The sequence below is a fragment of the Leptopilina boulardi genome, unplaced genomic scaffold (genome assembly GCF_019393585.1).
Source record: "Leptopilina boulardi isolate dan_hultmark-lab unplaced genomic scaffold, ZJU_Lbou_2.1 LbouV2_195, whole genome shotgun sequence".
Classification (NCBI taxonomy): Eukaryota; Metazoa; Arthropoda; class Insecta; order Hymenoptera; family Figitidae; genus Leptopilina; species Leptopilina boulardi.
In genome coordinates this window covers 602,371-629,816 of record NW_026137746.1, presented here as the reverse complement: position 1 = coordinate 629,816, position 27,446 = coordinate 602,371, and the positions used below count along the sequence as shown (strand labels likewise).

Here is a 27,446-nt window from a genome sequence, read left to right as displayed (position 1 = left end):
TAATCCGAGGCTTGTAAACATATAATTTTCATTATTATCATTTAATATGTAATAATATTCTAATAAATTAAATTATTATTGATAATATTAATCTTTAATTTCTTTATAACAAACAATTAAACACTCAATTTGGCGCGCTTGCGCGCGTTTAATTTTGCTAGTTACATATAATTAATTAAATATAATCGCATCCAAAAATTTATGGATAAACCATTTGCCATAACCGCATAAACAGAAACTTAAAAACAGCGTCTGCTACATTTCAAATATCAGTGTCAAGAAAGTATGCGCAGAACACTGAAATTCGTCTGAATAGCAATGCACGAACGATAAGCCACGCCTTCTAGTGGCTTGTTTGTCACGCCGCATCTTTACAACGGAGTTTCCCCTCCTGGTTCTAGTCTTCTTGCCACATACCCTTAATGCGTTTCAAATTTGTGAACAAAAATTTTTTAAATTAAATTTCGTAATATGTTTATGAGAATAAATTATATGTTTTGTGTTTTCAATTTTCTTTCTAAATTACTAAATAAGCTTTTGTAATTAAATTTTTTATTTTTATTTTTATTTTTAAATACATGATTTAAAAACGTGCGGCGTAAATTTCCAATATGGTCGTCATTTCACTTAAACGCTCTGAATATATGAGTTTATTTTTATCTTGCGCGTGGTGGAACCTTGATAGTTGGATTATGGTTGTTGATGCCGGCCTTCGTCTTCTACAGCATCTTAATATTTTAGTGATAAAAACAGATAAAAATCTTCAATAATTTTTTGCTTTCCTCTTGTAACATTGCCTCATATATGTTAAACGCAAGGTGTATCCTTGTATAATCAACAATATATATATTGTTTTTTCATTAAATAAATACATATATATTATATTTTTAAGTAAGTTTTAGTGAATTTGTTATTGTGTTCGGTAAAAATGACGCCTCTTGTAGGCCTATTTGATATAGCTTTAGAGGTTATGTGAATTGTTGACTATTTATTGATGAAATTTTGAAATAAATAGAAAACACTTTTAATAATGGGTCAGGGTACAGAATCGTGTACAGATAGACCTAGTGAGGTTAGTGTTATCAGATTCGTGTCTAGGAATCGTACCATTGAAGAAATTGTTCCGAAAAAGGTATTTGTACTTCATAGTGATTGCAGTTGGCTTGCTATGTAGTTGACATATCTCTCCATTTTTCCTGGAGAAAAATCTTTGTTTTCTTTCTTTGCCTTTTAAAAGCATTTTGATGATAATATATTTTAATTATATAGTTGCAATTGCATTGACTTTTTTTTTAATTGAATGATGAACTTTATTCTGCATTTTAAATAACATTGAGGAAAAAAATTGTGTACAAAATATACATCGGTATATATATGATGTATTTCCACGCCAAAGTGTAAGTCTATCTGCAATTGCATCTGCGATTTTTTTGAGATTTTTTTTTCTTTTAGTACTAATTGAGACTAGCTTCCATGAATTTTTTCAAATTTTTTTAGCAAGCCGTTTTCGAGTTATGGAATTTTGAAAATTGGAGAATTCTCATGACTTTTAATTTTTGAATGCTCATAATTTCCTTAAAAATGCATCAATTTTAAAAGTCTTTTTTTGAAAATGTGTGTTTTTAAACATACTTTTCAAAAAAAAAATCGATTTTTTTTAAAAGATATTACTATCAAATTTTTGAGTTTTAATAATAAAAAGTCATTTTTCTCATTTGTCGTACTGATCGATTTTTCTCAAAAATTTTTCAAGAAACTACTTCTTTTTACGAAACTTTTAAGGAGGCGCATGATTTTTCCCAAAAATTAAAAAGGGGGTAAGTCCACGTCAGAAATATCAGAATCTGCAAGTGGTTCTTCGATTTTAATGATACTTGGTAAAATTATAGCTTTATATAAGAGCAATGTGTAAGTAAAAGGAATTTTTAAAATATCTAAAATTGTAGGAGTTATATCACTTTTAATTTTGATACTGCATTTTTTTCTTTCCTTTATATCACGGACAATTTTCAACCGATTTTGATGAATCAAAAACGATTTTTTCAGAAAATTACGTAGTTTCAGAAAATTTTAAAATAAAAATAAAATTTTGTTATTTAAATAGAAAAAAGTAAAAAACAAAATTTCTTTTAGATTTTTTTTCAATTTCGACCTCTTTTTTTTTAATTTTTAATTTTTTTATAATATTCCTTTTTATTTTATCTTTAATTTAAAAAAAAAATTCATCCTGGAGACTTTTTTAGATCTCGTGATATCGTTCTTTAAATATCCACATCTCAAGAAAACTAGGATCCAGATTTGTGTTTCTACTTTCATTTGTTTTATAATATTATTGTTACAAACTAGAAACTTTCGCGTAATAATGTTTTTATTTTTAAATTACTTGACTAAAACAAGTGAAAATTCAAGCAAATCAATATTTTATTAATAGATTTGAAGCAAAGTTTTTATTTTTTGTAATATTTATAATTTAAAAAAAATTGTAATGAAACCTTAACAATGCAACCTGAAATTGTAGCTGACGTTTTTAGCGCTTTTTTTTAGAGGATTCTAAAACAAATAGTTATTTATAACCATAAAAAATTTCAACAAACAAATGAAAGTAATGATAGAAGCAAGTCCTGCGGTTTTCAAATTGATGAAGACTTATAATACTTAAAGGACGATATTACGAGATCTAAAAAAGTCTCCAGGATGAATTTTTTTTTAAATTAAAGATAAAATAAAAAGGAATATTATTAAAAAATTAAAAATAAAATAAAAAGGAATATTATTAAAAAATAAAAAATAAAAAAAAGAGGTTGAAATTGAAAAAAAATCTAAAAGAAATTTTGTTTTTTACTTTTTTCTATTTAAATAACAAAATTTTATTTTTATTTTAAAATTTTCTGAAAATACGTAATTTTCTGAAAAAAATCGTTTTTGATTCATCAAAATCGGTTGAAAATTGTCCGTGATATAAAGGAAAGAAAAAAATGCAGTATCAAAATTAAAAGTGATATAACTCCTACAATTTTAGATATTTTAAAAATTCCTTTTACTTACACATTGCTCTTATATAAAGCTATAATTTTACCAAGTATCATTAAAATCGAAGAACCACTTGCAGATTCTGATATTTCTGACGTGGACTTACCCAAGGTCGAAAATTGAATTGATCGAATTACATAAGTCGATATTTTATTTGAACGAAATTCTAAATGATCGATATTTAAAATGGTCAACATTTTATTTGATCGATATTTTATTTATTCGAAATTCTAAATGATCGACATTTAAAGTGGTCGAAATTTTATTTGTTCGATATTCTAAATGATAGAAATTTAGAAGCGTGGTCTAGTAACAATCTAGTAACTTTGACCCATTCTCTTCCTCCATTTTGTTTTTTCTACTCTTTCTAACCTATTAATTGAAGAGAGGCAAAGAAAGAAAATGGAGGGAGAGAATGGGTCCCCACCAGATGGCGTATTGCAGTTTAGCCGATCCCAATATCCATCGAAATTTAATTTGGTCGATATTTTAAAAGCTCGATACTTTTTTAGCTATACGAGTTTCCTTTCTATGTAGTTTGTTGGTAAAGTACATTAAAATTTTGCGGGAAATTTGAAATTATTGATGTAAATAATAATAACAACATAGAGAGGAAACTCGTATAGCTAAAAAAATGTCGAGCTTTTAAAATATCGACCAAATTAAATTTCGATGGATATAGAATTCGATGCTTCTAAATTTCTATCATTTAGAATATCGACCAAACAAAATATTGAACAAATAAAATTTCGACCACTTTAAATGTCGAACATTTAGAATTTCGACCAAATAAAATATCGACTTAAAGTAATTCGATGAATTAAAATTTCGAACTTTTTAATTTTTGGGAAAAATCATGCGCCTCCTTTTAAGCCTTGTCCGATAATGGGCAAACGATTTTTACAATATTTTCGGAATTTTTTAAAAATCTTTTGAGTTTCTTTTTATACTACGTACTTTTATGTATTTTGATTGCGCTGATTACGAAAATCATAGTGACAATACCCAAAAATTTGATTTTTATGGTGAAAACCATAAAAAAGTCCCAAAATTTATGGTTTTTTTCGTTTATTGGGTAAAGTATGCAAAATTAAAAAAAAACTTTTAAACAAAAGTTATAGATCTTATTAAATTCCTTTTTTTATCCTATGCATTTTTTTTAATTTGCATATTTTACCCAATAAATGAAAAAAACCATAAAATTTGGGACTTTTTTATTGATTTCACCATAAAAATCAAATTTTTGGGTATTTTCACTATGATTTTCGTAATCAGCGCATCAAAATACATAAAAGTACGTAGTATAAAAAAAACCAAAAATATTTTTAAAAAATTGAAAATTCAAAAATTTTTGAAAAATTCCGAAAATATTGTAAAAATTGTTTGCCCATTATGGGGCTAGGCTTAAAAGTTTCGTAAAAAGTAGTTTTTTTGAAAAATTTTTGAAAAAATCGATCATTACGACAAATGAGAAAAATGACTTTTTATCATTAAAACTCAAAAATTTGATAGTAATATCTTTTAAAAAAAATCGATTTTTTTTTTGAAAAGTATGTTTAAAAACACACATTTTCAAAAAAAAAGACTTTTAAAATTGATGCATTTTTAAGGAAGTTATGAGCATTCAAAAATTAAAAGTCATGAGAATTCTCCAATTTTCAAAATTCCATAACTCGAAAACGGCTTGCTAAAAAAATTTGAAAAAATTCATGGAAGCTAGTCTCAATTAGTACTAAAAGAAAAAAATATCGGAGATGTAATTACAGATGGACTTACACTTTGGCGTGGAATACATCATATAAATGTTTGTATTAATGACACAGTACAAGAAAATTTCACTTTTTATTTTATTTTTGAGATCGCTTAAAGTGAATCTTATAGGTTTTTTGACGCTTAACACGAATTGGTAAACAATTGCTCCATCAACCTAGAATTCTAAGAAATTTGACCTTAAAAAATTGAAAAAAAAACAGACCTCGGATCGACTTTAAGGCGCAAAAAAAGTGGAAAAAGTAATTTTTTTTTATTTTAATTAAATTTAATTAGTTAATAAATTTTTTTACATTAAATAATTAGCGTTATTAGATATTAAGTAAGGATGGTAACTTTATGCAAGCTGCATAATTGCATAATTTCTTAAAAGAGTATAAAATGAGAAGCCTTTATGTTGTTAAGTCTTTCTGCACCTTGTAAATCATATTTTTCAATCTCATAATTGACACTCATTTGCAGCATAATGCCTATGTTTCATAATAATTAGGCTAAAATGGTGTTAAATTTTTTATTTTGACTATTGTCTTTTAAAAATTTTTGCATTTAAAGTTATTGTTAGAAGAGTTGGGAAGTTATACTTATAAGTAGATAGTAATTGCTAAAAAGATTGTTTTCCTCAAGAGCAAAATTGTGATACATTTTTCCCATGATATTTTTTGAGATTTAACTTTTGAAGGTTTAACTTTTTACACTTTGTTTTTTAATTGAATACCCGGATCAAATAACTCGACCGACGCTCGGACGAACGCTCTATTACCAGTCAAGTAGCAGTGACAGCCTGTGGGCGGCTCACTGCTACCCGACTACCCTTAGAGCGTGCGTCCGAGCGTCGGTCGAGTTATTTGATCCGGGTATTCAATTGTAGTTAATTTATTACATTACATTATTTAATATTTTAAGTGATGATAAGTATATTATAAGAATATTACTTTACGATTTAAAATTTATTAGAGTAAAACAGTCTAATAACTACAATTATAAAGAAATATAATTAATATTATATAAAAATGTTTCTGAAAATTAATATCATTGTGTAATATCATTTTTTGTGATTTAAATTTTTGTTCCTATAAGTTTATAAATATTGATTTAAAACTGCTTGAATACAAATTATTATTAATGATTGTACAACTAACTGTGCATTAACTTTCTAATAAAAGTGACTGCATTTTTATCAAGTTTTTTTAATAACAATACGACTTAGGGGAGAGTGGTCCTATGTCGGCCCTGTGGGTAAAGTCGGCCCCCCAGGGTTTCTCAGAGCTGGCGTTCGCGTCGAATTAATAATTTTAAACAAACTATTTTTTTACATACACTAAAATAATTATTTTAGTGTTTGTTAATATGTCACACCACAAAATTATTAATTCGACGCGAACGCCAGCTCTGAGAAATCAGGGGGGGGCCGACTTTACCCACAGGGCCGACATAGGACCACTCTCCCCTATGTTTTTGTGATTTATGTTATTCATTGTTTTTATGATATCTTTAGAATTAAGAGAAAAATTATAGACAAACATTAATATTTCATCAGAAAATTTTGATTTTTTAAAGAATAATTACTGCATAATTTCTTTGTTTTAATTGCATAATTGTCGAATAATTATATGCGATTTTAGGGCATAAGGGGCCATTCATTAATTACGTAAGGGTCCTTAGGGGGAGGGGGGGTTTATAAAATCTCTACATGGTCTTACGTGGGGGGGTGGAGGGTAGAAGCTAATCTTACGTAAGATTTTTCCTAGTATTTTCCATTTGTATTGATGTAATTAATTTTTTAATTACATTAATATTGTTAAAAACTTACGTAAGAAGGGGGAGGGGGGGTCCGAAAAATCTTATGTATCCTTACATGGGGGTAGGGGGGGTCAAAAATAGCCAAAATCGTCCTTACGTAATTAATGAATGGCCCCTAATCATGGTGTTTAAAAATGCATAAAGTTACCATCTTTAATATTAAGTTTATTTTATTAATTCCTTAATAAGAATAATTCTATATGAATATTATCAAGAAAATTTATATCGAATATTTCAGAATCGAATTAAGACAAATTTACAAAATTTTAATTAAGTAAGACAAAGGCTATAGCCGAGTAAGTATATGCAAAATCTGCCCCCGCTCTTCAAAATCTGAAATTCATGTCACATGTTCGTACCAAAGAGATAAATTTTTTTACCAAATAGCTTATCAAAAAATTTATTGATAAAAACAGGGTGGCCACTTGACTGGGAAACTAGGAAATGATCGGGATAGGGACGCATGATTATGTTCTAAAAATCATTAGTCAGAATTTGCATTTTATCGAATTTCATTTGTCATAATTGGTTTTGAGCCAAATTTTTATTTGTTCGAATTAGTAATTTGCATAATGTAGCGATTTGAAAGTGGTCAGTTAACTTCAAGTCTTTTAATTAACCTTTTAAATAAATTTTTTTAAAACATATTATCTCCAAAACGAAGTGAAACATCTTCGTGAGATTTTAATGGAAGGTAAAGAATATTATTAAAAATCTATGTGCAAAACCTCAATTTTTTTTAGAGCACCGACAAAAAAGTTAAAAGTAAATAAAAATTTTGAAAATATTTCAATAAAATTTTTTTCAAAATCATATATCATCTAAAAATAATAAATTTTTGTAATAATTCTTTCGTTCCTGTGTGTAGAATAAAGTGAGTTTTGGTGAGTTAAAGAGTTAAACGAAATACAATTATTGTTATTATTATATTAGATCTACCTTTTTTAATTTTGAAATACTGACACCAGATTCGCATAATGTTTAGTTACTGGAAATATTGTGCTTAAGCTGGAATAATGCGCTATCTATGCGCAAAATATTTAAAATTATTTTTGCTCTTATATGGTTTCCCACATAGGAACCCATGAGGAAAACCTTAAGGGACCCCATATAAAATCGTATCCGTATTTGGAACAGGAATTTGAATAGGAAAAAACGTAGAAATTATATTAATCCTATGTGGGAATTTTCAGTAGAAAAGCAAATCCCCTAACGCTGATTATTATGTTTCTTTTTCGCATTAACAATAGTAGAATTAGTGGTTAACATTATTTTAAACAAAATACACTCTTTTTTCTTGGTTTTTTACGGCAAACTTAAACTACAAGCTTTGCAGTCTGTTGCAAAGTTTACTCACTACTTGGGTGATATGTCTGTACTGTAGTATTTCTTTAATTAACATAGCACTTATATGCTTATTATATAGAATTAAGTTCTTATTTATGTATTTCAATATTTAATTACTTACATTCTCATTTTATGAAATGATATTGTTAATTCTCTTATTTCTAATTGCAGGAAGTTTACCAATGTAAGCAACGTGGATGTGGAAAAATTTTTACAAATCAAGATGAATACAAGGCTCATGAGATTTTAGAAGCGCTGAAAATTCGATTTATGTAAGATCAGATTTAAAGAAAGATATATTATTTAAATATATTAACTAGAAAAACAATTTTTCGTATTTTTTAAATGTTTTAACGGTGATTCTCTCAAAAAGGACAAATCATGCTTTCACGGTAATTTGTTCAAAAATAATAAAATTGATTGAAATTCTTAAAAATTATGTTAGCCATACGTTAAGATTTAACAGTCGGATCACTAAAGAATAATTCAAAAAAAGGCCAAATAACTGAAATATTGAATAAAATCTGATGTTACAGAGTGGAGTTTTAACACTACTTTTCATTCAATAATTAAGTTATTTCACCTTTTTTGGAAATTTTCATTAATGATCCGATTGAAAATTGTTAAATCTTATCGTAATGGTTGGCAGAATTTTTATTAATTGAAATTAATTTTATTATTTTTTAATAAAAATATCGTCTAAAATCGTGCTCACGTGATTTGTCCTTTTTGAGAGAATCAACCTTAAACATTATGATGACAAATTCAACTTCTGCGTTTATTTGTTATATCTACATGAGCGATCCCTTAACTATGATACTTTATAAAAAACTGTAGGGGAGACTGGGGCAAAGCGGCCATGTTAACAGTTGTAAGGCTCTAGTAACTAAAGAAACTAATGAAAAACCTTTTATAATAGCTTGTTGGAAAGGTCATCTAATTGCGCAACATTTTCTTAGAGACACATTTACCTTAAAATGTATTGTTTAGCTGCTGCATCAATTTTAAAAAAAATTTGCAAACTGGCCGGTTTTTCCCACCCCTGAGGTAAACTGGCCAGTTTATTTTTGTTTGTTTGTTTAGAGAATTAATTGTAAGGAAAACGTCACTAAATATAAAAAATCAATAAACAATCTTCCCAATAAAGAAAATAATAAGATAGGATTAAATTTCAATAATTAAAGAAACATCTTATTTATTATAAAACAAATATTTTCAACTAATTGTTGTCGTTCACTAAGAAACGTTTGTCGGTGAACTTTGTAAAACTTCGTAAATCTCCGTAAAGTGGACAAAGATTCACGAAAGCGTGCACGAATTTTCTAGCCGATAGGTAATCTTCGTGAATTTCTGTTGCAAAGGAAACAGATATAGGGCGGTTTGCCCCACAAGCCCATTTTGACAATTAAGACCTGGATAAAAAAAATGCTTAGTAAAATCATTAAATAATATACCGATTTTAACTCAGGCATGTACCTTTTAAACCTAAAAACAATTAATAAATATAATAATAATAATAATAATAATAAGTAAAATAATAATAATAATAAGTTATTCTTAATATAGTTTTTTCAAATTTATAATTGAGTAGCTGCCTGCAATAACTCGCCGAGCGCTTGGCCGATCGCTCTAACGCCAGTCAAACGTTCAAAAACGTGAAAAAATGAAAAATCAAAATTTTGATTTTTGAAAAGTGCAATCTTGTAGGACATAAGATGGCGCATCTTTTTTCCTTTGAATTTTTTTTTGTAGATCAAAAAATAGAGTTAATATATGCAAAACACTTAAAAATTTTATTTCACAAATTTCATTCAATTTTTAAACATAAATCATAGTATCTTTGACAAATTTCAATGAATCTTATTGAAAATTAATATACATACGTATTTAGGTCCATAGAAGACGACAACATAATCAAAAATATTAAAATCATCAATTGTTTATTTATAATTAATTGTAAATGAAGACTTGTCAATAATAATGTTTACTTACCTTTGTCGACATAAAGTGTGTGGGGAACTTCAGAGTTGAAGAAACTTCCAGTGAGACATTTGTTTATCATAATGTAAGGAAGTTTTTTGTAAAATTGAAAAACAATTTATCAACAACTTTAGAAAATATAGAACGTTTAAGAAAACATGCGCGACGCGATAGCGAGTCTCCGCGCGGAGAATTGCACACAAGAGTTAAGAAGGATGTTATGTTGTGATATATTATGTTTTGAAAATGGAGCCAACATACTATCACTGTTGATATGTAACAATACACTAATTTCTTAAAAAAATGAAGAAACAGAAAATAAAGATATACCTTAATATTAATTATTAAAAAACTTATTTGCAAACTGCACAAACTGTACATACAAGCACCAAAATATTTTAAAACTATTGATTATTTAGTAAATATTAAAAAAACAGTTGTTGAAATTTAATTTGCATTTTCATAAAATTAACACATATTTTATTTGAAAAACATTTCTAAGAATGTAGTGACAATATTTGTTTCTGTATTTTCGGTCCTCTACAACTCTTGTTTGCAATTCTCCGCGCGGAGACTCGCTAGCGCGTCGCGCATGTTTTCTTAAACGTTCTATATTTTCTAAAGTTGTTGATAAATTGTTTTTAAATTTTACAAAAAACTTCCTTACATTATGATAAACAAATGTCTCATTGGAAGTTTCTTCAACTCTGAAGTTTCCCACACACTTTATGTCGACAAAGGTAAGTAAACATTATTATTGACAAGTCTTCATTTACAATTAATTATTTATTTATTTATTTAATTACAATGTACGGGCTTACAAGTAAAAAGTTAAAAATGCCCTTTAGTGCAAAAGCACTTAATATTATAAAAATATATAATGAATATAATCACAGAATGACGAAATCATGTAGGTGACTTATCGACTAATACAAAATTAATTTTCGTAAGTCGTTTGTGAATTTTCCTAAAGATATACCAAAAAAGTCTAACGCATGACAGTACTCGTTACCTCTAGTACAAATTCTGTTAATAACACTGTTGTCTAAATAGTTAGATTTATTAAATTTAACTCTGAACAGTTTTTGATTTCTTAAACCTTTTGAAGGAATAATAAAATTTATTTTTGACAATATTGATGGACAATCGATTAATCCGTTAATAATTTTGAACAATAATAGTAGGTCCAAAAAAATAATTCTGTCGTAGAATTTTGGAACCATTAGTTTATTTCTTAAATCTGTATAATCGTGACTGAGTATGTTGTAATTATAAATAAACAATTGATGATTTTAATATTTTTGATTATGTTGTCGTCTTCTATGGACCTAAATATGTATGTATATTAATTTTCAATAAGATTCATTAAAATTTGTCAAAGATACTATGATTTATGTTTAAAAATTGAATGAAATTTGTGAAATAAAATTTTTAAGTGTTTTGCATATATTAACTCTATTTTTTGATCTACAAAAAAAAATTCAAAGGAAAAAAGATGCGCCATCTTATGTCCTACAAGATTGCACTTTTCAAAAATCAAAATTTTGATTTTTCATTTTTTCACGTTTTTGAACGTTTGACTGGCGTTAGAGCGATCGGCCAAGCGCTCGGCGAGTTATTGCAGGCAGCTACTCAATTGACATATTTTAAAGTTTGACCAATTCTGAGAAACTAACACCTGGCCGGTTTGCCCCAGTCTCCCCTCATTTTTTATTAAGGGGGGAACACCAGTTGTAACTCAACAAATAATGCTTTTTACAAGAATATTTTCCAAAAAAACAATGAACACATGTGTTTATTTATATATAATTTAAAAGACGATAAAGATAAAGCAAATAATTTAATTAATACCACAGACTTGCGAAATTTAACCTTTATTTTAGTAAATCAAATCTAAAGGGTCAAAAAATGGCAAATTGTAACTATTTTTGATAATTCTTTATAAAAGAATTTTTTTTTCAATTTTTTGAAAAAAGGATCCTATAGGGGAGCCCGGGGCTGGAAGTACCGGGGCTAAGTTCTACCGATAGGAATATTCATATGCATCTTTGGCAACAATTTTGATTTTGTCTGCTTCACGGAATAATCAGCTGTTAGTAACTTGGTGCTTTGGCGTCACTTACGTATAAGTTTTCATGTTTATACTTTTTGGTTTATTTTTTGCATTTTTAAAGATATCGATACGTATTTTTTTAATGATCCAAATTTATCGAGGGATTCAATGGTGTATTGAACTTAACATTTAATTTATCCAGTTTTTTAATATATGATTCGCCTTCCTAGACTGTTCAACAGTTATTTCCGTGAGGAAATCGCCTTCTTTATTCTTTGTTCCCTACGACTCGATCCCATTTGAATGCAGGTATTTTCTGAATCGAGGTAAAATCTTGTGGAAACCATATTCTCAGCATTTCGCATCGGGCATGAACATCAGGTAGCATCCTGATGTCTAATCCTTTGATTGGTCCTTAGCCGATCTCTAGCGTGCACGAAATCTAGTTTCGTTCGACGACGAAATCTGGAAGTCAAGTTCTAGAATAGCATCGGAGAATAAACGAAATAAAGGGAAAGGGGATGAATCGAAATTCTCACTAGTTAAGGCATAACGTTACGAATCTAATCATAGGCAGGACTAGAAAATGTCGGAACGTGACTAGTGGCAATAATGTTGTGATTACTCTAGAAATCTAGTAAAATTCTTTATTGAATAACTCTGGCTCCATCAGGTGAGCAAATCCTATTGGCTAAAAATATACGATCATTACATCGGATTGAGTTTTTTGATTGAATACAATTGTAACGATGTAAATCGTTACTTATATTGGTTGGCATCTGTAAGAGTTTTTGCCCCTCTCAATCAGTTAGCTGTTTGGTTTTTCTTGTCAGAGTGCCATGAATATGTGTTCTGGCAGTTTTTCCGCGTGAGAATTTGCACTTCTTTGTGTCGCCTAATAGTAGGGGAGCCCATGATGCTAAATGGGAATTTACTCGAGCGTCGTCGGGACGATATTTTGTAGTTTTTAGATGATAAGGAAAAGAAAAGGTTCTATAAAGATTTCCCTTTTAGTGGTGCGTTAAGCGTATACAAATTTTCAAAAATGTAAAGAAAAACAATTACATGGAAATACTTGAGCGTGTCAGATACTAATAGTTTAGATGGTATACAAAGCGTATACAAATTTTCAAAAATGTAACGAAAAACAATTACATGGAAATACTTGAGCGTGTCAGATACTAATAGTTTAGATGGTATACAAAGCGTATACAAATTTTCAAAAATGTAAAGAAAAACAATTACATGGAAATACTTGAGCGTGTCAGATACTAATAGTTTAGATGGTTCAGCTTCATGCTTCAGTCATGATGTTTCAAAATCTGACGATTATTTTGAGGAATATTGCTAATCTGACAGCTATTTTGTGATCGCTGTAATGGTGTCATGGCGACGGAGAGCAGTGTCAGAAATAGGGATTGCGAGAGAGCCAGCCTTTTGGAAATCGTCAGATTATATTTTATTCGTAATTCTTGTGTTATTTCCTTCAAATTGAAAAAAAATTTAATCACGCTCGAGAATGTCAAGATGTTTTTTTTGCAAATTTGTAATCCTCCCGCTCCCTTAGGTTACGCTCAAATCGTCAGATTTTTTAAATGTACATTTTTTAGCTGGTAATTAACCCACCTTACCTTTATCTGACGCACTTTAATAACTCCAACCATTTGTGTTTTTTAATAATCTGATGGACTATCCTAGACGCATGCCTTGATAAAAAGATTTAATACTTGGAAAAGGTACTTAACAATATGCAAGGTATTCCCCTGTGTTCATCTGCCGCGCTCGAGTTAATCCCAAAAAACACATTGGGCTCCCCTACTATAAAGGCCCGATTGTCAGCGTCGCTATTTAGGTATTGCTAAGTTCCCAACTTAGTATTCCGGGGAGTTGCCGACAAAATCGTCCAGGGAGAAGGATGGAGTCACAGGGGTGACGAGGAAAAGGAATAGCGGGCTCCTCTTGACAGATTAGAAGATCTAGGGGAAGTCGATTTTGGGTTGTATCGGAGAAAAAACCTTTTCGCGGAAATTCATAATCTGTAACGCTAATTTAGATATTAGAAATATTAATTAAAATAATAATATTCCACAATCCCGTGTTTAAATTACGTACTGTGATTTCTCTACACACTACTCTCCGGCATACGAGCCTCTCTCATGGGGAGATTCCGCTGAAACGATCGAGAAAAACGACGACGACCTGATTTGAACTACCTGTTACCCTTATGGATGGTACTCACTAAACACACCTTTGTTAAGATAATCCGCTGGAACGACGATGTGGCTGCGACTTGACCCCAAGGATTGAAGACACAATAACTCACGATTTAAACAATATAACAACTATTTATTTAACCAACTATAATACACTTATCAAATACTAATAGTCTCTTAGCACATTTGTCGGCACACATCCGCCTTACACGGCAGCTCGGTTTGATCTCTCGATTGATTATTGCGCGCCCTCTTCCTTCCTGCTGGCCCTTGATCGTTGAGAATCCGGAAATATCTGGAACTTCCTAATCCTTCATTGGACAACGAACCACCTATACTAAGGAAAAACCGCTGACACGCACAATCACACACTCATATGAATAGATCTCCCTGCTTGACATATTCGACGCTGATACTAATATATAAAATTCTCGACCATATAATGAATATTGGGGACTGATATCTAAATAACGATATACTTCGTTATAAATCTTATATTGCGTTACACGCATAATTCTTCTTATTAAATATGTTGTATTAGTTAAATAAATCTTCATTAGTATTAATTAATTATGAGTTTATTGTTTATGCTGTTTATTACTTTTTAAAATAAGTGTTTTCGAATATCAGCGTCAATTCAACGTCATCATTTCAACGTTGGTGAGTCGTTTCTTGGTACAATCTTGTTTTGGGATCATTAATGCACTGGTGGTTTTCCTTGGTCGAAATGTCCCTTTTGATTATTTTAGCGTAATTTCAGTTAAGTATTTTGTGTTCGATTAATGTGGACGGTGCACACGAGTTTTTATTAACGCGTGAAAGTCCTACCATTATACAATTCAATTTGTTGCGGACTAATTGCGGATTGATTTCATGTCAATTCCGCAAAAACCAGAAGAGTGTAGTGGCTATAAATTAAAAATTATTTTTCAGATGCCGTGAACCAGGATGTGGTGAAGAAGTATCTGATCCAGGCAGTATGTGGCGTCATTATCAAGAGTGTCATAATGAAACGAACGTCTTTGTTTGTCCATATACATCGTGTTCTTCTACTTATGTGACTAGTGAAAATCTAGCAGAGCATATAGAAACTTGTCATAGACAACCACCGACACTTCCAACTGAACCAGAGATTATTTGTTTTGTCGAAGGTTCTGAGAATACACATGAAGATGATATTAGTCAATGCAATGAAGAAGGATATTTTGAGACTGATATTGATAGACATTATCAGAATTCAGAAACTTTAGTTTCTGGTGGTATAAATTATTGTCTTTCCATAAAGAATGAGCCATCAAAAACAGATCGAAAAATAACGACAAAAGCTCAACAAAAAGAAGATTATAGTCTTGAAGCACAAAAGTTAAAAGACAAAAATCATTTGCCTAATCACTGTAGGATTTATGCGAAACTTCCAAAAAATGAAGATCTTTTAATAACAAAAGAAAATTTTCTTATGAAATATGAAGCGAGAACTTCAAAATGTAATGATAGTTTTCAGGTAATTTTTCTTAATAATAAAAAAATGCAAAACTTACTCTTAAAGGTTCATTTAAATAACATTCTTTAAAATAAACTAAAGTCTATTTTAAATAGTAGATTTTGTTGATAATTTACAGTAAAAGTAAAATCCATCTTTTGACGCAAAATTTAAAATTTTTACCAGCAGTGTTTATATTTTATTATCTTTTTCAGAATCAAGTCAGTGTTGTTTTTGTTAACGATGATGTAACAATGACGAAAAATATAAATTCGTCAAAACAAATCACTTCTCCAAGTAATAATCAAATTATAGATATGGAAAATTTAGATAGAATACTTTTCAGTAGTTTGGATTGTCAAAATATGAAACTGGAAGATGTGTCAATCAATGCAAGTACTAATTGTTCTGACGATGAAGAATACACTCCAAAAAAACAAAGAATGTCAAGATATAAAAAGGAAACATATAGATGTGAAGTTGAAAGTTGTGGTAAGATTTACAAATAATTTACATAAGTAATAAATTTCTTTAACTAATTTAAAAGTAGGTAATGTGAAATCGATGCACTTGATATGAGTAAATCGAAAGAAGCGATTTTTTTAAATTTATTTTTAATTTGATTTCAGATGCGAGGTTTTAAGTTGTGAATCAAAATTCATTATCTTCGTTAATGTTATATGATCATTTATAAGACACTCAAAATGATTTTAATGAACGATACAAATTTTGATCCAATACAAAATTTTTTTTAGCAGTCATATTCTGCGTAAAGAAATTATTTCAATGAAAAAACTGTAAGACTGAATTAAAATCTAAGCACGTATATGTTGATTAGGATCATGAATATTTGTCTCTGCCGAAATATTTGAGAAATTGATTATTATTTAATCAAAGTTCATAGTAATGTATCTAATCTGGAAAATACCTGAACTGGAATTGTAGATTCTAGTATTTTGAAAATGACGTCTTTTACAAAATATGTAGTAAAATTAAGTGCGAGAGAAGTCAGGTAATGTATCATTTTCTATATAAATTGTAGTAAAAGAGGTAAACTAAGAATGCGAAAAGGTATATAAACTGTCTAGAACATATATCATGTATTTCGAGAATGGTGACTATATATAATTAAGAACTTACTGTCGAAAAGTTACTTACATAATTGAAAAATTATGCTTTAGTCAACTATGCAGAAGAAACATAAATACTCAGTTATTTAAAAGCTTTAGGATTAAAAATAATCTAGTCATAACATTTTTTTTTATTTTCAATTGAAGAGGAACGTTAGAACAAGAAGGTAATAAGCAGGAAGAACTGTTATGAATGAAGAATAATAATCAGTTGAAAATTTAATCTGTTATAAAAAAAAATTTGCAAATATGTATTTCATGAGAAGGACGTTTTGTTACCAACATTAGTGTTTTCTTCAAGTTTTAACATGCAAATATTGATTTTTTAAATGAAAATCTCAAAGTATTATACGGTAACAATAAAATTTAATTTAGAACGAGAACAGTGATTCAATGTATTACAGATCGATGAAACGCAGACATGATGTCGCGAGAACGTGACACTTAAAAAAATATAAAAGATAACTGTAATACATGTTTCAAAAAGGTGTCAATTAAATTTTTCAAATAGTCTTCTGTGACGGGTTTTTAATAATTGTTAATAATAATTTAATAATTTACTAAAAAAGAAACTTTGTCCTAGGCAATGCCAAGTTGACTTCCTAAGGGATAGGCGGGAGAGGAAAACTAGTTTTTTCAGATGAATAGGAAACGAAAAGCTATTTTAAAATCTTTAGTTTTTCGACACACCCCTGTACTTAAAAAAGTAAGAAACGTACTACCCCCCCCTATCCTGGTTAGACAAAACTTAGTCTCTAAGTTCGCGTATTCTAACACTTTTTTGTTTAATTCGTACATCGTCGCTTCTGCTTATTGCTATCGGTGCTGAAGGTATAGTGTCGTATTGAAGTACAGATGTCGGAGTATTGTTAATATTATTTTTTACACAGAATAAATATATACAAAAGTTTTTCGGTATTACGTACAGTAATAATTTAAAGAATCCTATTTTACTGAGCATTTATATGATAACGCAAATCAGTGAACCATATCCTAAGTACGTTAGTAAATCAGTACCCTTCTCTAACCATGTTTTATTCCTACGAGTGTATTTGATGTTTTGGATTGACGTCTCCATTATATCGAATGCCCATTATATCGAATGCAACATCTTGTTCGTCGCGAAATACTGCGTACTGCATTACGCACTTATTCCTCAGACGTTGTATAATTTCGCTCAATGGAAAATTCCAAAGGAAAACGCTACAAAAATGGCGACGATGGCGGGAACGATTTCGACTTTTCCTTTTACTATTATGGTGCCACTACCGGTAAAGAAGAATGAGACACTAACCTTGGAGTTTCTTTAATATTCTCCGGTAATCCATATTATTTTCTCTTTAAACTCGGTTACACCGTATAAATTGGAAAATTAGATATTCTCGCTCAATTTCGTGTTGTCACTCACGAGTAGCCAAACTCGAACTGGCAATTACATCGGGGTCGCCTGACCCAGTGACCTGCGCAATGCGGAAGGCCCCTGCGGATTGATAACCTCGGTACTTTCGTGACTAATTATAGTCAGCTTTTCGTTGACAATTATTAATTATAATTCATAATTAATAATTGAGACTTTGTGAAGATTGGACTTTTTCAGTTGATTCTTCTTTCTCCTCCGACTAATCAATTCCATTGATAAATTTACATTATTACTTATGTGGATTTCTCTTTTTATAGAGAAATACAATATCACTTTTCATATAGAGTATTTTTCTGGAATAATTATATATTGGTTAGGGTCATGTAGTGGAATGAAAGCTACTTCTAAAATTCTAAACACCGAAAATTCACAAATGCGATCGTAAATTATTTTATTCTGATTCTTTATAATGCTGGTTTCGCAGTTTTCTATTTCGCTAATTAAATATGTTGGTTGAGTTCTTTTGCAAATGTATTGTTCTTCCAGTTTCTCACATTTTTCGAGAAGTTTTACATCACTGGGAATATATAGACTTTTCTCAAAGTTGATTAGGATTATCTCATGTGAAGGAATAAGTGCAAGAAAACTTTTTCCATGACGAATAGGAATTGGGATTAAGTATAAAGTTTAGAAATTATCCTGTTCTATTTCTGGTATTCTATGTACGTAAACACGACGTTTGTTCACGATTAGAATGTTGGTTTTAGAAATATCTCTAATGTGTTGGTAATTTTGAGGCATTAACCTGATAGGGTATTTGCTATTGGTTTTATCTTCTTTTTTTAGTAACTCTTGGATCAATAGACTAGGTGTGAGAATTTGAGGGTGTATGATCCCGTGTTTTCCGTCGTTAACGGCGTTAATTATCAAATTTACATCATCATTAAGCTTCTCTATGGCAATGCTACTTAAAACTATCATGTTAGGTACTATTAAATTTTTCTGTTTGCTATTTGTGGCGTTAATCATAGTATTTAATCGATTTACTTGATTTTCGGATTGTTCATTTAAGTTTTGAAAATCGTGAGATGATGAATTTAATAAAGTTTTTAAAATTCTTGTCTGGTTTCCTATTGTTTGACTCATTAACTCTTGATTCTTGTAAATGTTATCGAGTTCATCATTAATTAATGTCAGGTCAACTTTCGTTCAGTGTTCCAAATAATGTTTTTGAAACTGAGCAGACAATATTTAATATGCCTCGTTTTGAGCGTGTAAATCCGAGAATTTGGTCTAGAGGGTAACTTTTAAATCTTCTAACCTATTAATTCTATTGTAAATGGCGTGTAATTCGAATTCTTCTTGACAATTTAAACAGATTCGACGCTCTTTTGTAAATTTTTGAAATTTGTTGCAATCTTGTTTCTATTGTTGAGGCGTCCACTCCAACGACTAATTTTCATGTCCGGTGGATTAAACTAGTAGTAACCAGGATTTTAGCGAACATAGGAATGTTCTGTAAAGGCTTTACTACGATGTCAGCCTGGATAACGGTTGCTAGTGTTATTATTTTTAATAGGATCTGAATTTTGAACCTGAAAGTTAAGAATAAATGGTCTTTAATATATCTGCGTGAATAGTCAATCTGTCATTATTAAAAATTTTTGCATAGTTATTATTATAGCAGTGTTTTGATAATGATGGCAGGCCCTTTTCAATCCGGACTTAGTTTATTTTCCTTTGTATTCTAAATAAATTTTCGAAATTTTTTACTAACTTGGAGATAAAATTCTGTCTTTGATCAGATAGGATTTGTTTAGGGGATCCAAACGTATAATTCCCAATTCTCTAGCTCTTAGAATAGACTTGTTTTCCCCAAAATGTTGTGCCATTATGGATCCATGACTTTCCTCTATAATTTTATTTCTTTCCTCTATTGTCAATTATGTAGTACTATTGTAACATGTATGTACTTTTATTTGATGGTATTTGAAACTAATAAACGCAATTAAGATTTATATTTTTATGCGCTCAGTAGAAGTAATAGTCGGGTCATTAAAGTGCAGTCTAAGAATTGTCAAATTTTTTGATAAAGTCCACCTAGCTGTATAGTCTAATTTCCTTAGCCATTCCTTTTCACTATATAGTAGTAGTTGTTTAATGTTGGGATCATCGGTGTCACGTTTCCTAAACTCCCTCCATAATTTGCCGTTTACGTTAAGTTTTTCTTGTTCTCTAGTTTCCGTGCGATTCGCAAACCACTTGTAATATTGTATCGAGCGAGGTGTCTATGGGTTGTGAAGGTGTCACATGTGGTTTCTGAAGAGGGTTAGAGATAAAAAGCCTAGTGGGAGTCGCGTCGGGAATTTCTAATGTCTCCGCGGCAGTGGATGGATTATCTACATTGTTTGTTTATTCTGAAGGAATAGAGGTGTTAAAGTCTTCATCAGAAGGGTCGTTAGTAATTTTGATCTCCTGTAATTCTGATTCTAAGTCGAATTATAAATTTAAAACCTGTTTGCTTTTCTCGCGGCTCATTTGTATTGTCCTGCGTGATATGCACGCGGGAAAGCTCGTCAGCTGCAGTATTTTCTGATCCTTTTTTGTATTCCACGATGTAATCATATTCTTCCATTTTTAATCTCCATCTTTTGGGGTTATTATTGAATTCGGGATTACCTTTCCTTTTTATTCCTCGCCTTATATTACTCGAATAATTTGATTTATCATTTGACTCACCGAATTTTGAATAACCTCATTCAAAACTTATTCCTCGAGAAGTTGATGGCTGATTTGGGCAATCAGCGGCAATGTGATTCCCAAAAGTGTTACAATTGTAACAAAGATAACCTTATCTTTGTTGGGACAGTTCCCACCAATGTGTCCCGATGTTTGACTTTCATTGCACCTTATATTTTCTCTTTTTACAGAAAAGGCAGCTATCGTCTCTTTTAACCCATCATTTGTCTGTCTTCTATTTGCCTCTTCCTGTAATACCAATAATTTTAATATCGCGAACTTTGAAATTTTGTTCTGTCAAAACTTTCTCATCAGTAATATTATTTTTTCTTCCTCATCTCTCTTGTCTCATCCTTTGTTGCATAGATCTGTTGACTTCTGTCAAAGATCTGACCGTTTCGTTAATTTTGACGACTTGATCGGCGTAATTATCTCTAATTACATCAATCAAGTACTTCAAATTTCCTTGGTTTTGTCTGAATTTCATTAACTCATCCATTTCCGCTTTTATGTTTCCTAATACTTGTGCAATGCCGTTGATGACATTAGCGGTCAATTCGCCAAAGTTTTTAAAAGTGGAAATGACTTCGCTCATTTCGCTTCACAACTGAAATTTGATTCTCCCCATTAGGATTGTTAATTAAAATTAATTAATTAAAACGTTGCGCGTAGTATAAGTACAGCGTCACAGGCGGCAGCACGAGCACACATCAGTGCTGTAGTTATAAAGCAGAATTGAGGAGTACGTTTCATCTTCTATCGACGATAAAATAAATCGAACCCACATTAAAAATAAACATTATTTATTTAAATATTTATTTCGACAGACTTTGTGTCCCAAAAATAGTTTACCGAACATCAAGAATCACTATTTTTACAGTTTGTAACAATTTAAAAAATTTTTAAATTATTTAAAAACTTCTTTTAAAGACAATAAAGTTTTTACTTGTATTGATGTTCTTTAAATATTCTTTCAATTGAATTGTGAATTTCGAAAAGAGCCCAGTCTTTCATAACTGTATTAAGTTTTAAACACTTTTCTGCTTCTTGATTTATTTAAACATTTTATTTGAATATTTTTTGATAAAAAATAGTTTAAAATAAATGTTTTAGCTTCTGAAGAGTACAGTAATGTTGTTGAAATGTTTATATATTTTTCACATTGAAACATAAGACGGAATAATTAACAATGGTCACATAGCTTATAAGAGTAGGGTGATTATATCGATCTACCCTTAATTATGAATCTCTTGGAGCCCTCCCAACACCTCTAAATCATTTGGAGATACTCCTTTTAGTAGATCAAATGCATACTTCTGCACAATACTGTGTTTTCCAGAAGAGTATATAACTGTAGCTGGCATAACACCAGCTTCCCTCTTGGTGTTTACTATCCTTGTTACCTTGTCTAAAAAGGCTGTCATCTCGCTACTTTTATTGGTCCTGAAGTAGCGCATACTTGGGTTATTCATACTGGCAATCAACTTGGATGCTGCTACATAAAAAGGAAAATTCCTGCTGTGTATGGGCTTGGTCTCCTCATGACTTCTCAATAGTTTGATGAAAGGCCTATCATCCACGCTAAATTGTTGAAGGAATTCAATCGCTAGCGTCATAGGTGAAACCTCAGGTCCACTGAGTTCAGCAAGAGCGAGCACTTCCCTATTGCTCTTAAAGATATGCTTTGTAATCATGTACACGTGGCTCATCTCTGTCCATTGGAGGAGATTTATGATGCGTTCAAAGTATCCGGATAGATAGTTGGATCTGGCATTCGCGAGTGTTCTGTAGATCTCAAATACTCGGGTTCTGATTTTGGCGTGACTAGTCATAAATACATAGAATCCCGTACATGCCCCCAGTTCAGGAACATCGATGTTCTTATCGGGAAACTTTACTCCTACTACTGAGCCTAATGCCCTCCATCTGTTGTGGAACCAACCGGTTCTATTACTATCATTGATGTTTTTGCCAATGATAATAAAGATCGTCAATCCCACCACTATAGCCCATTGAAACAAATCATCTTCAAATCTTGTCCCGAATTTGGGTTTGAACTAATAATTAACAATGGTTTTAAACATCATTTAATTTTTACTACCGATTGATAAATAATATACCTTTATTATTTTTAGCTTATTTTAGTAAATATTAAAATTTTTGAAAAATGTAATGCAAATTTTTTTTGTTGCATTACATAAGAATTTTGATTTGAATAGAATCTAAATCTAATTCCTATTTTTTACCTTCTTGCGCTAGGATATCCATTAGAAGTATAGTTTATATTAGACAAGTTTTGCACTATACTACAAAGTGAATTCAAGATTGTATAAAATTCCATAATGAAAAGAATTGACTTTATTGTAATGAACAATGTAAAAGTGTGTATAGATATTCCTGATCATTGTAATTAAGAAAAAAAATGTAGATTTGTATTTTTTCCTTTCATATTCTTCTATTACAAACCAACCTTCCTGATTATTTTTTTAAACCCTTATGTAAGAAAGTGTGAATTAAAAAAATCAAAGCATTACGAATATAACTCATATTATAACAACTTTCTTTTAAATAAATTTTACTTATTGTCGATTTCAAGGAATCACTTTAACACTATTTTAGTTCACATCATTTTGTCAGAAAGATTTTTCGTTTGTATTAAACTATATTCTAGAATATATGAAAAAATATTAATGTGAAAACATAGATGATTTCTGTCATGTCAAATTCTATACGTCTGTTTTGCAAAATTTAGAACATACAATCTTAAAAATATAAAGTATTAAATAATTATCTAAATTAATAACAATATCCTTAAAATCATCTAGAAGTAATGAATGATTAGAAAAATTAAGAATTTTACTGAAAATTTATATTATGATAAGTATCATTTATACTCGCATCAAGTAACTTTTAATACATTTTTGACATTATTGTAAAAAAATGGAAATAAGTATGTTGTCTCCGAAATTTTTTTTCTGTACTTTTGAAAAAATATTTTTTCTATAACTGATATATAATAGAAATTTTACTGCGTATTTATGGAAAAATCATATTTAAGTAATGTACTATTTTATTGACAGCGTATATGTACTAATGTTTCTAAAATTATAAAAAATGTTTTGTTGATTACTTATTCCCATATTGGATGAATAGAATTATTTTAGAAACAAAAAGCTCTTACTATCTCTTCATACGCTCAATTCTAATAAAATTTTCAAATTCTTACAAATGAATGATGAACTATCATAAAAATAAAATAAATAAAAATAGTTAAACTTATTTTATACATTTTATTACTTCTAAAGTACCTCCCAATTCCTTTGAATCCTTACATGTTTCATAAAAAATTGCAGAAAAAAATTATAATCAAAATGTTGTTCCTTAGGGTTCTCAACTTGCATAACTATTTAATTGTCATATTAAAATGGAAATTTGATTTGATAATTAGTTTTAAATAATTAATAATTATAATTATGATTTGATGATGATAATGTTGAAAAATATAAAACAGCAGAATATTAAAAAAAGTTTCAAAGTGCGAAATGAGTTATTGTTTTATGAGAATTTCATAAAAATAACAATCATTAAATTTTTAATTAAAAGCTGTGAATTCAGATATAATTAATGTAAGAAATTATTTGTGAAATTACTACAACAATTATTTTCACTACTTTTTAATATATAATATTCAATTATATCAATGGGAGAGCAAATTCTTTTCAAAATTGTTACTTTTGTTCAACTTTGCAATAAAAAAATAATTATAAACAAATAAAAATTTTTAAATCGGACTCGACAAAGCTCTTCTAAATGTTATAAGCTTCAATTTAAAAATAAAATAAAATCGGTTGAAAAATAAAGCCTGTAGACCTTTTTGAAACTTAATTTTCAGATTTGCACCACTGTGAGATGTAGGCGCTTTGCGCCTCCCCCTTCTTGCTTCTTTTCCTGATTTTTTCGTTTAAAGTTCCCATTAATATTGTTGTCTAAAGTACGTCTTCATAAAAAGAACGTCTAAAAGACGTCTTTTAAACGGTCATGTGACTATTAGGTCTGTAATGTTAATTTGTCCATAACTTTTTTCGTAAAATGCTGAATGGATTGAGCTGAAATATTGTGGAGGAATTTAAAATATGATAAAGAATGGTTGGGAAGTGTAAAAATATTGATAGATTGTCAAATAAATATAATAAAAAGCATAAAAATTGTTAGAAAATCCAACACTACATAAAAGTAGTGTTTTAAGTTTTTAAGTAGTGTCACTTGCTTATGATGCTTGCTAATAACAATTAATAAAATTATTTTGATAAGAAACCGAAAGAATATAGAGGGATCTCGTGCTCATATAGTTAACTGCATTTGGTAGCATCTGAAGTACTAAACTTATGTTTACTATAGACATTTATACATCTAATTATAGATTAGTAATGTAGGATCATATTCTACAGATAGTAAACTAATTTTTAAACCAAAAGAAAGAAATTGTAAAAAAAAATTTACACTTGTTTCTCCCCTTGACAATATATAAACATTTTCACACTTGACAACCATTCCCTATCATATTTGGAAATCCTCCATAAAATTTCAACTCAATACATTCAGTATTTTACGAGAAAAGTTACAGACAAACCTACATTACAGACCTAACAGCTACATAAACTTAAGACATCTTAAGGTGGTACACGCGCGATAGCACTTTTCTATAGAATTCGATGAAATTGAAAATCTTAACAGTTAATAGCGAGATCTACATATTCTCAAAGTTTTAAAAAAATTGACACATTTCTTTCAGTAACTTCTAAAATGTTCTATAGATTTATTTGAAAAACTAAGATATTATAAATAAATATTTAAAGAATTTAAACGAAAAGGAATTAACAATATTAACCGTTTCATTTAAGAGATATATGGGTGATTCTCCAGAAACAGGTCACTTTTGATTCTTTGATTAATTAGTTAATAAATATTATCTAGAATTGGTTTATTTTTTTTTTAATTTCTTCATTTTAATGATCTTTAATAAACTCATTATCAATATAATGATATTTTACTTCCCAAAATTTATTTTGTCATCTGAAATATGCTAAAAATATACTTTTGCTCGTTCCACACATGGATTTTGCTATTTTTGAATAAGATTTTTGACATTAAAATTAAAAAAATAAAATTTGTCATTATAGTCATTTTAAAGTATGGCTGAAAAACTGTTATTCCCTTAAAGGGGTTTTAATTTTTCGTCCATTTAAATAAAAAAATGTTTATTTATAATGTTTCTTCGTAAATTTTTTTCTGGATCCGGAGTTGAGAATTTGAGTAGTTTTTCGAGGTTTTGCTTGTTATTTTCATTGTAACTAAAGCAATTTTTTGATAAATATGTATAAAAATCCCAATTGAATAAAAATCAACGGTACTAATTAACTAATTAACTTTTAAATTTATATTATTAAACAATACAATTTGCGTATTTTTATTATGTCTCAACTCCGAACCTGTTTAAAACAATCGTTTTTCAAAATAATTTTGAATTTCAACCTATAGTATCGATAAAAGTAATAAAATTGTATAAAATCCCTAAAGGATTTTTTATTTAGTCCTTAATTAACAAAGTAATTAATGTTTTTCATTTGTTTCTCAACTCCAGCTCTCTCAACTCCGGCCCCCGAAATTTTATTGAGCATGCGCAAGTTTCGCGCGAGCAGAAACGACACTCAACTACAGGGCCGTCATTCAGCTTTTCAGTTCCCTTGCGTTTAAGAAACTTAATTTTTTTTCTCTATTTTTATAAAAAAAAGCCGAGATAAATTTCTACAAAACAATTAATTTTTGCAAAGAAATTATTGTTTTGTTCTCGAAAAATTAAATATTAAAAATTTAATTACATGTCTGCGCAAAAACAATGGTGCCTGGGGCCCCGGCCGCCCTTGCTACGCTATTGCGCTGAAAGTACTACAATACATATTTATCGTTAAAATTACATTAAAAACGGTTTTTAAGCTCAAATATTTATTAGAATCACTTGTTCCAATCATAATTAATAAAAAGGATGCAATAAACATGTATTTTTAAATAATTTTGAAAAAAAAATTCCTTATTCAAAAGTGACCCGTTTCTGGAGAATCACCCATATAAGTTTAAAAAATAATAATTTTAACGTTAGTGAAATGGCAAGTCATACATGTGGCAACGTCGCTTTATATAGCTCTCAATGCAAGCTCTTTAAAAATAGAAAAGTGCGCGAAAAATTTGAAAAATGGAAAATAAGGGACTGATGATTAATGTTGCAAATGTTGTTTATTTAGTAAAATTAATATTATTGTAGTATATAACAAATTGATATATCTTTTCTTCACATTGATAATTCATATTATAAGTTAAAACCATATAAATGACGGTCACACAATTAAAAAATCATCATATGAATCAAACAACTTTTCATATTAAAGTTGATAATATATATTAAACAAATAATATTCACAATGCAATAAATATTCGTATTTAAAACTCTTTTCCCTTTTCTCGAAGTTGTTTATAAGAAAAATGCTTC

General features: G+C 29.5%; 1 protein-coding gene across 2 annotated transcripts; it reads left to right on the top strand.

The window, feature by feature from the left end:
* The first annotated feature begins 685 nt into the window (after positions 1 to 685).
* LOC127278145 (uncharacterized) lies at positions 686 to 17,319 on the top strand. 2 transcript variants are annotated; one of them, XM_051299704.1, is made up of 5 exons: positions 687 to 1,132; positions 8,119 to 8,219; positions 15,127 to 15,694; positions 15,889 to 16,165; positions 16,303 to 17,319. In XM_051299704.1, exons 1-5 carry the CDS (start codon positions 1,031 to 1,033, stop codon positions 16,314 to 16,316), a joined length of 1,062 nt encoding a protein of 353 aa, XP_051155661.1. In that variant the 5' UTR covers positions 687 to 1,030; the 3' UTR covers positions 16,317 to 17,319. The 2 variants fall into 2 exon arrangements, with proteins under 2 accessions (XP_051155660.1, XP_051155661.1); XM_051299703.1 differs by lacking the exon at positions 16,303 to 17,319 and having other exon boundaries at positions 686 to 1,132; positions 15,889 to 16,182.
* Positions 17,320 to 27,446: the final 10,127 nt, after the last annotated feature.

Bases quoted from the DNA above. Each gene is read 5' to 3' on its own strand.
- LOC127278145 (XM_051299703.1), top strand. From the start codon at position 1,031: ATGGGTCAGGGTACAGAATCGTGTACAGATAGACCTAGTGAGGTTAGT. The intron at 8,220-15,126 runs GTAAGATCAGAT...ATTATTTTTCAG, and splicing joins GCGCTGAAAATTCGATTTAT to ATGCCGTGAACCAGGATGTG. The intron at 15,695-15,888 runs GTAATTTTTCTT...TATCTTTTTCAG, and splicing joins AATGTAATGATAGTTTTCAG to AATCAAGTCAGTGTTGTTTT.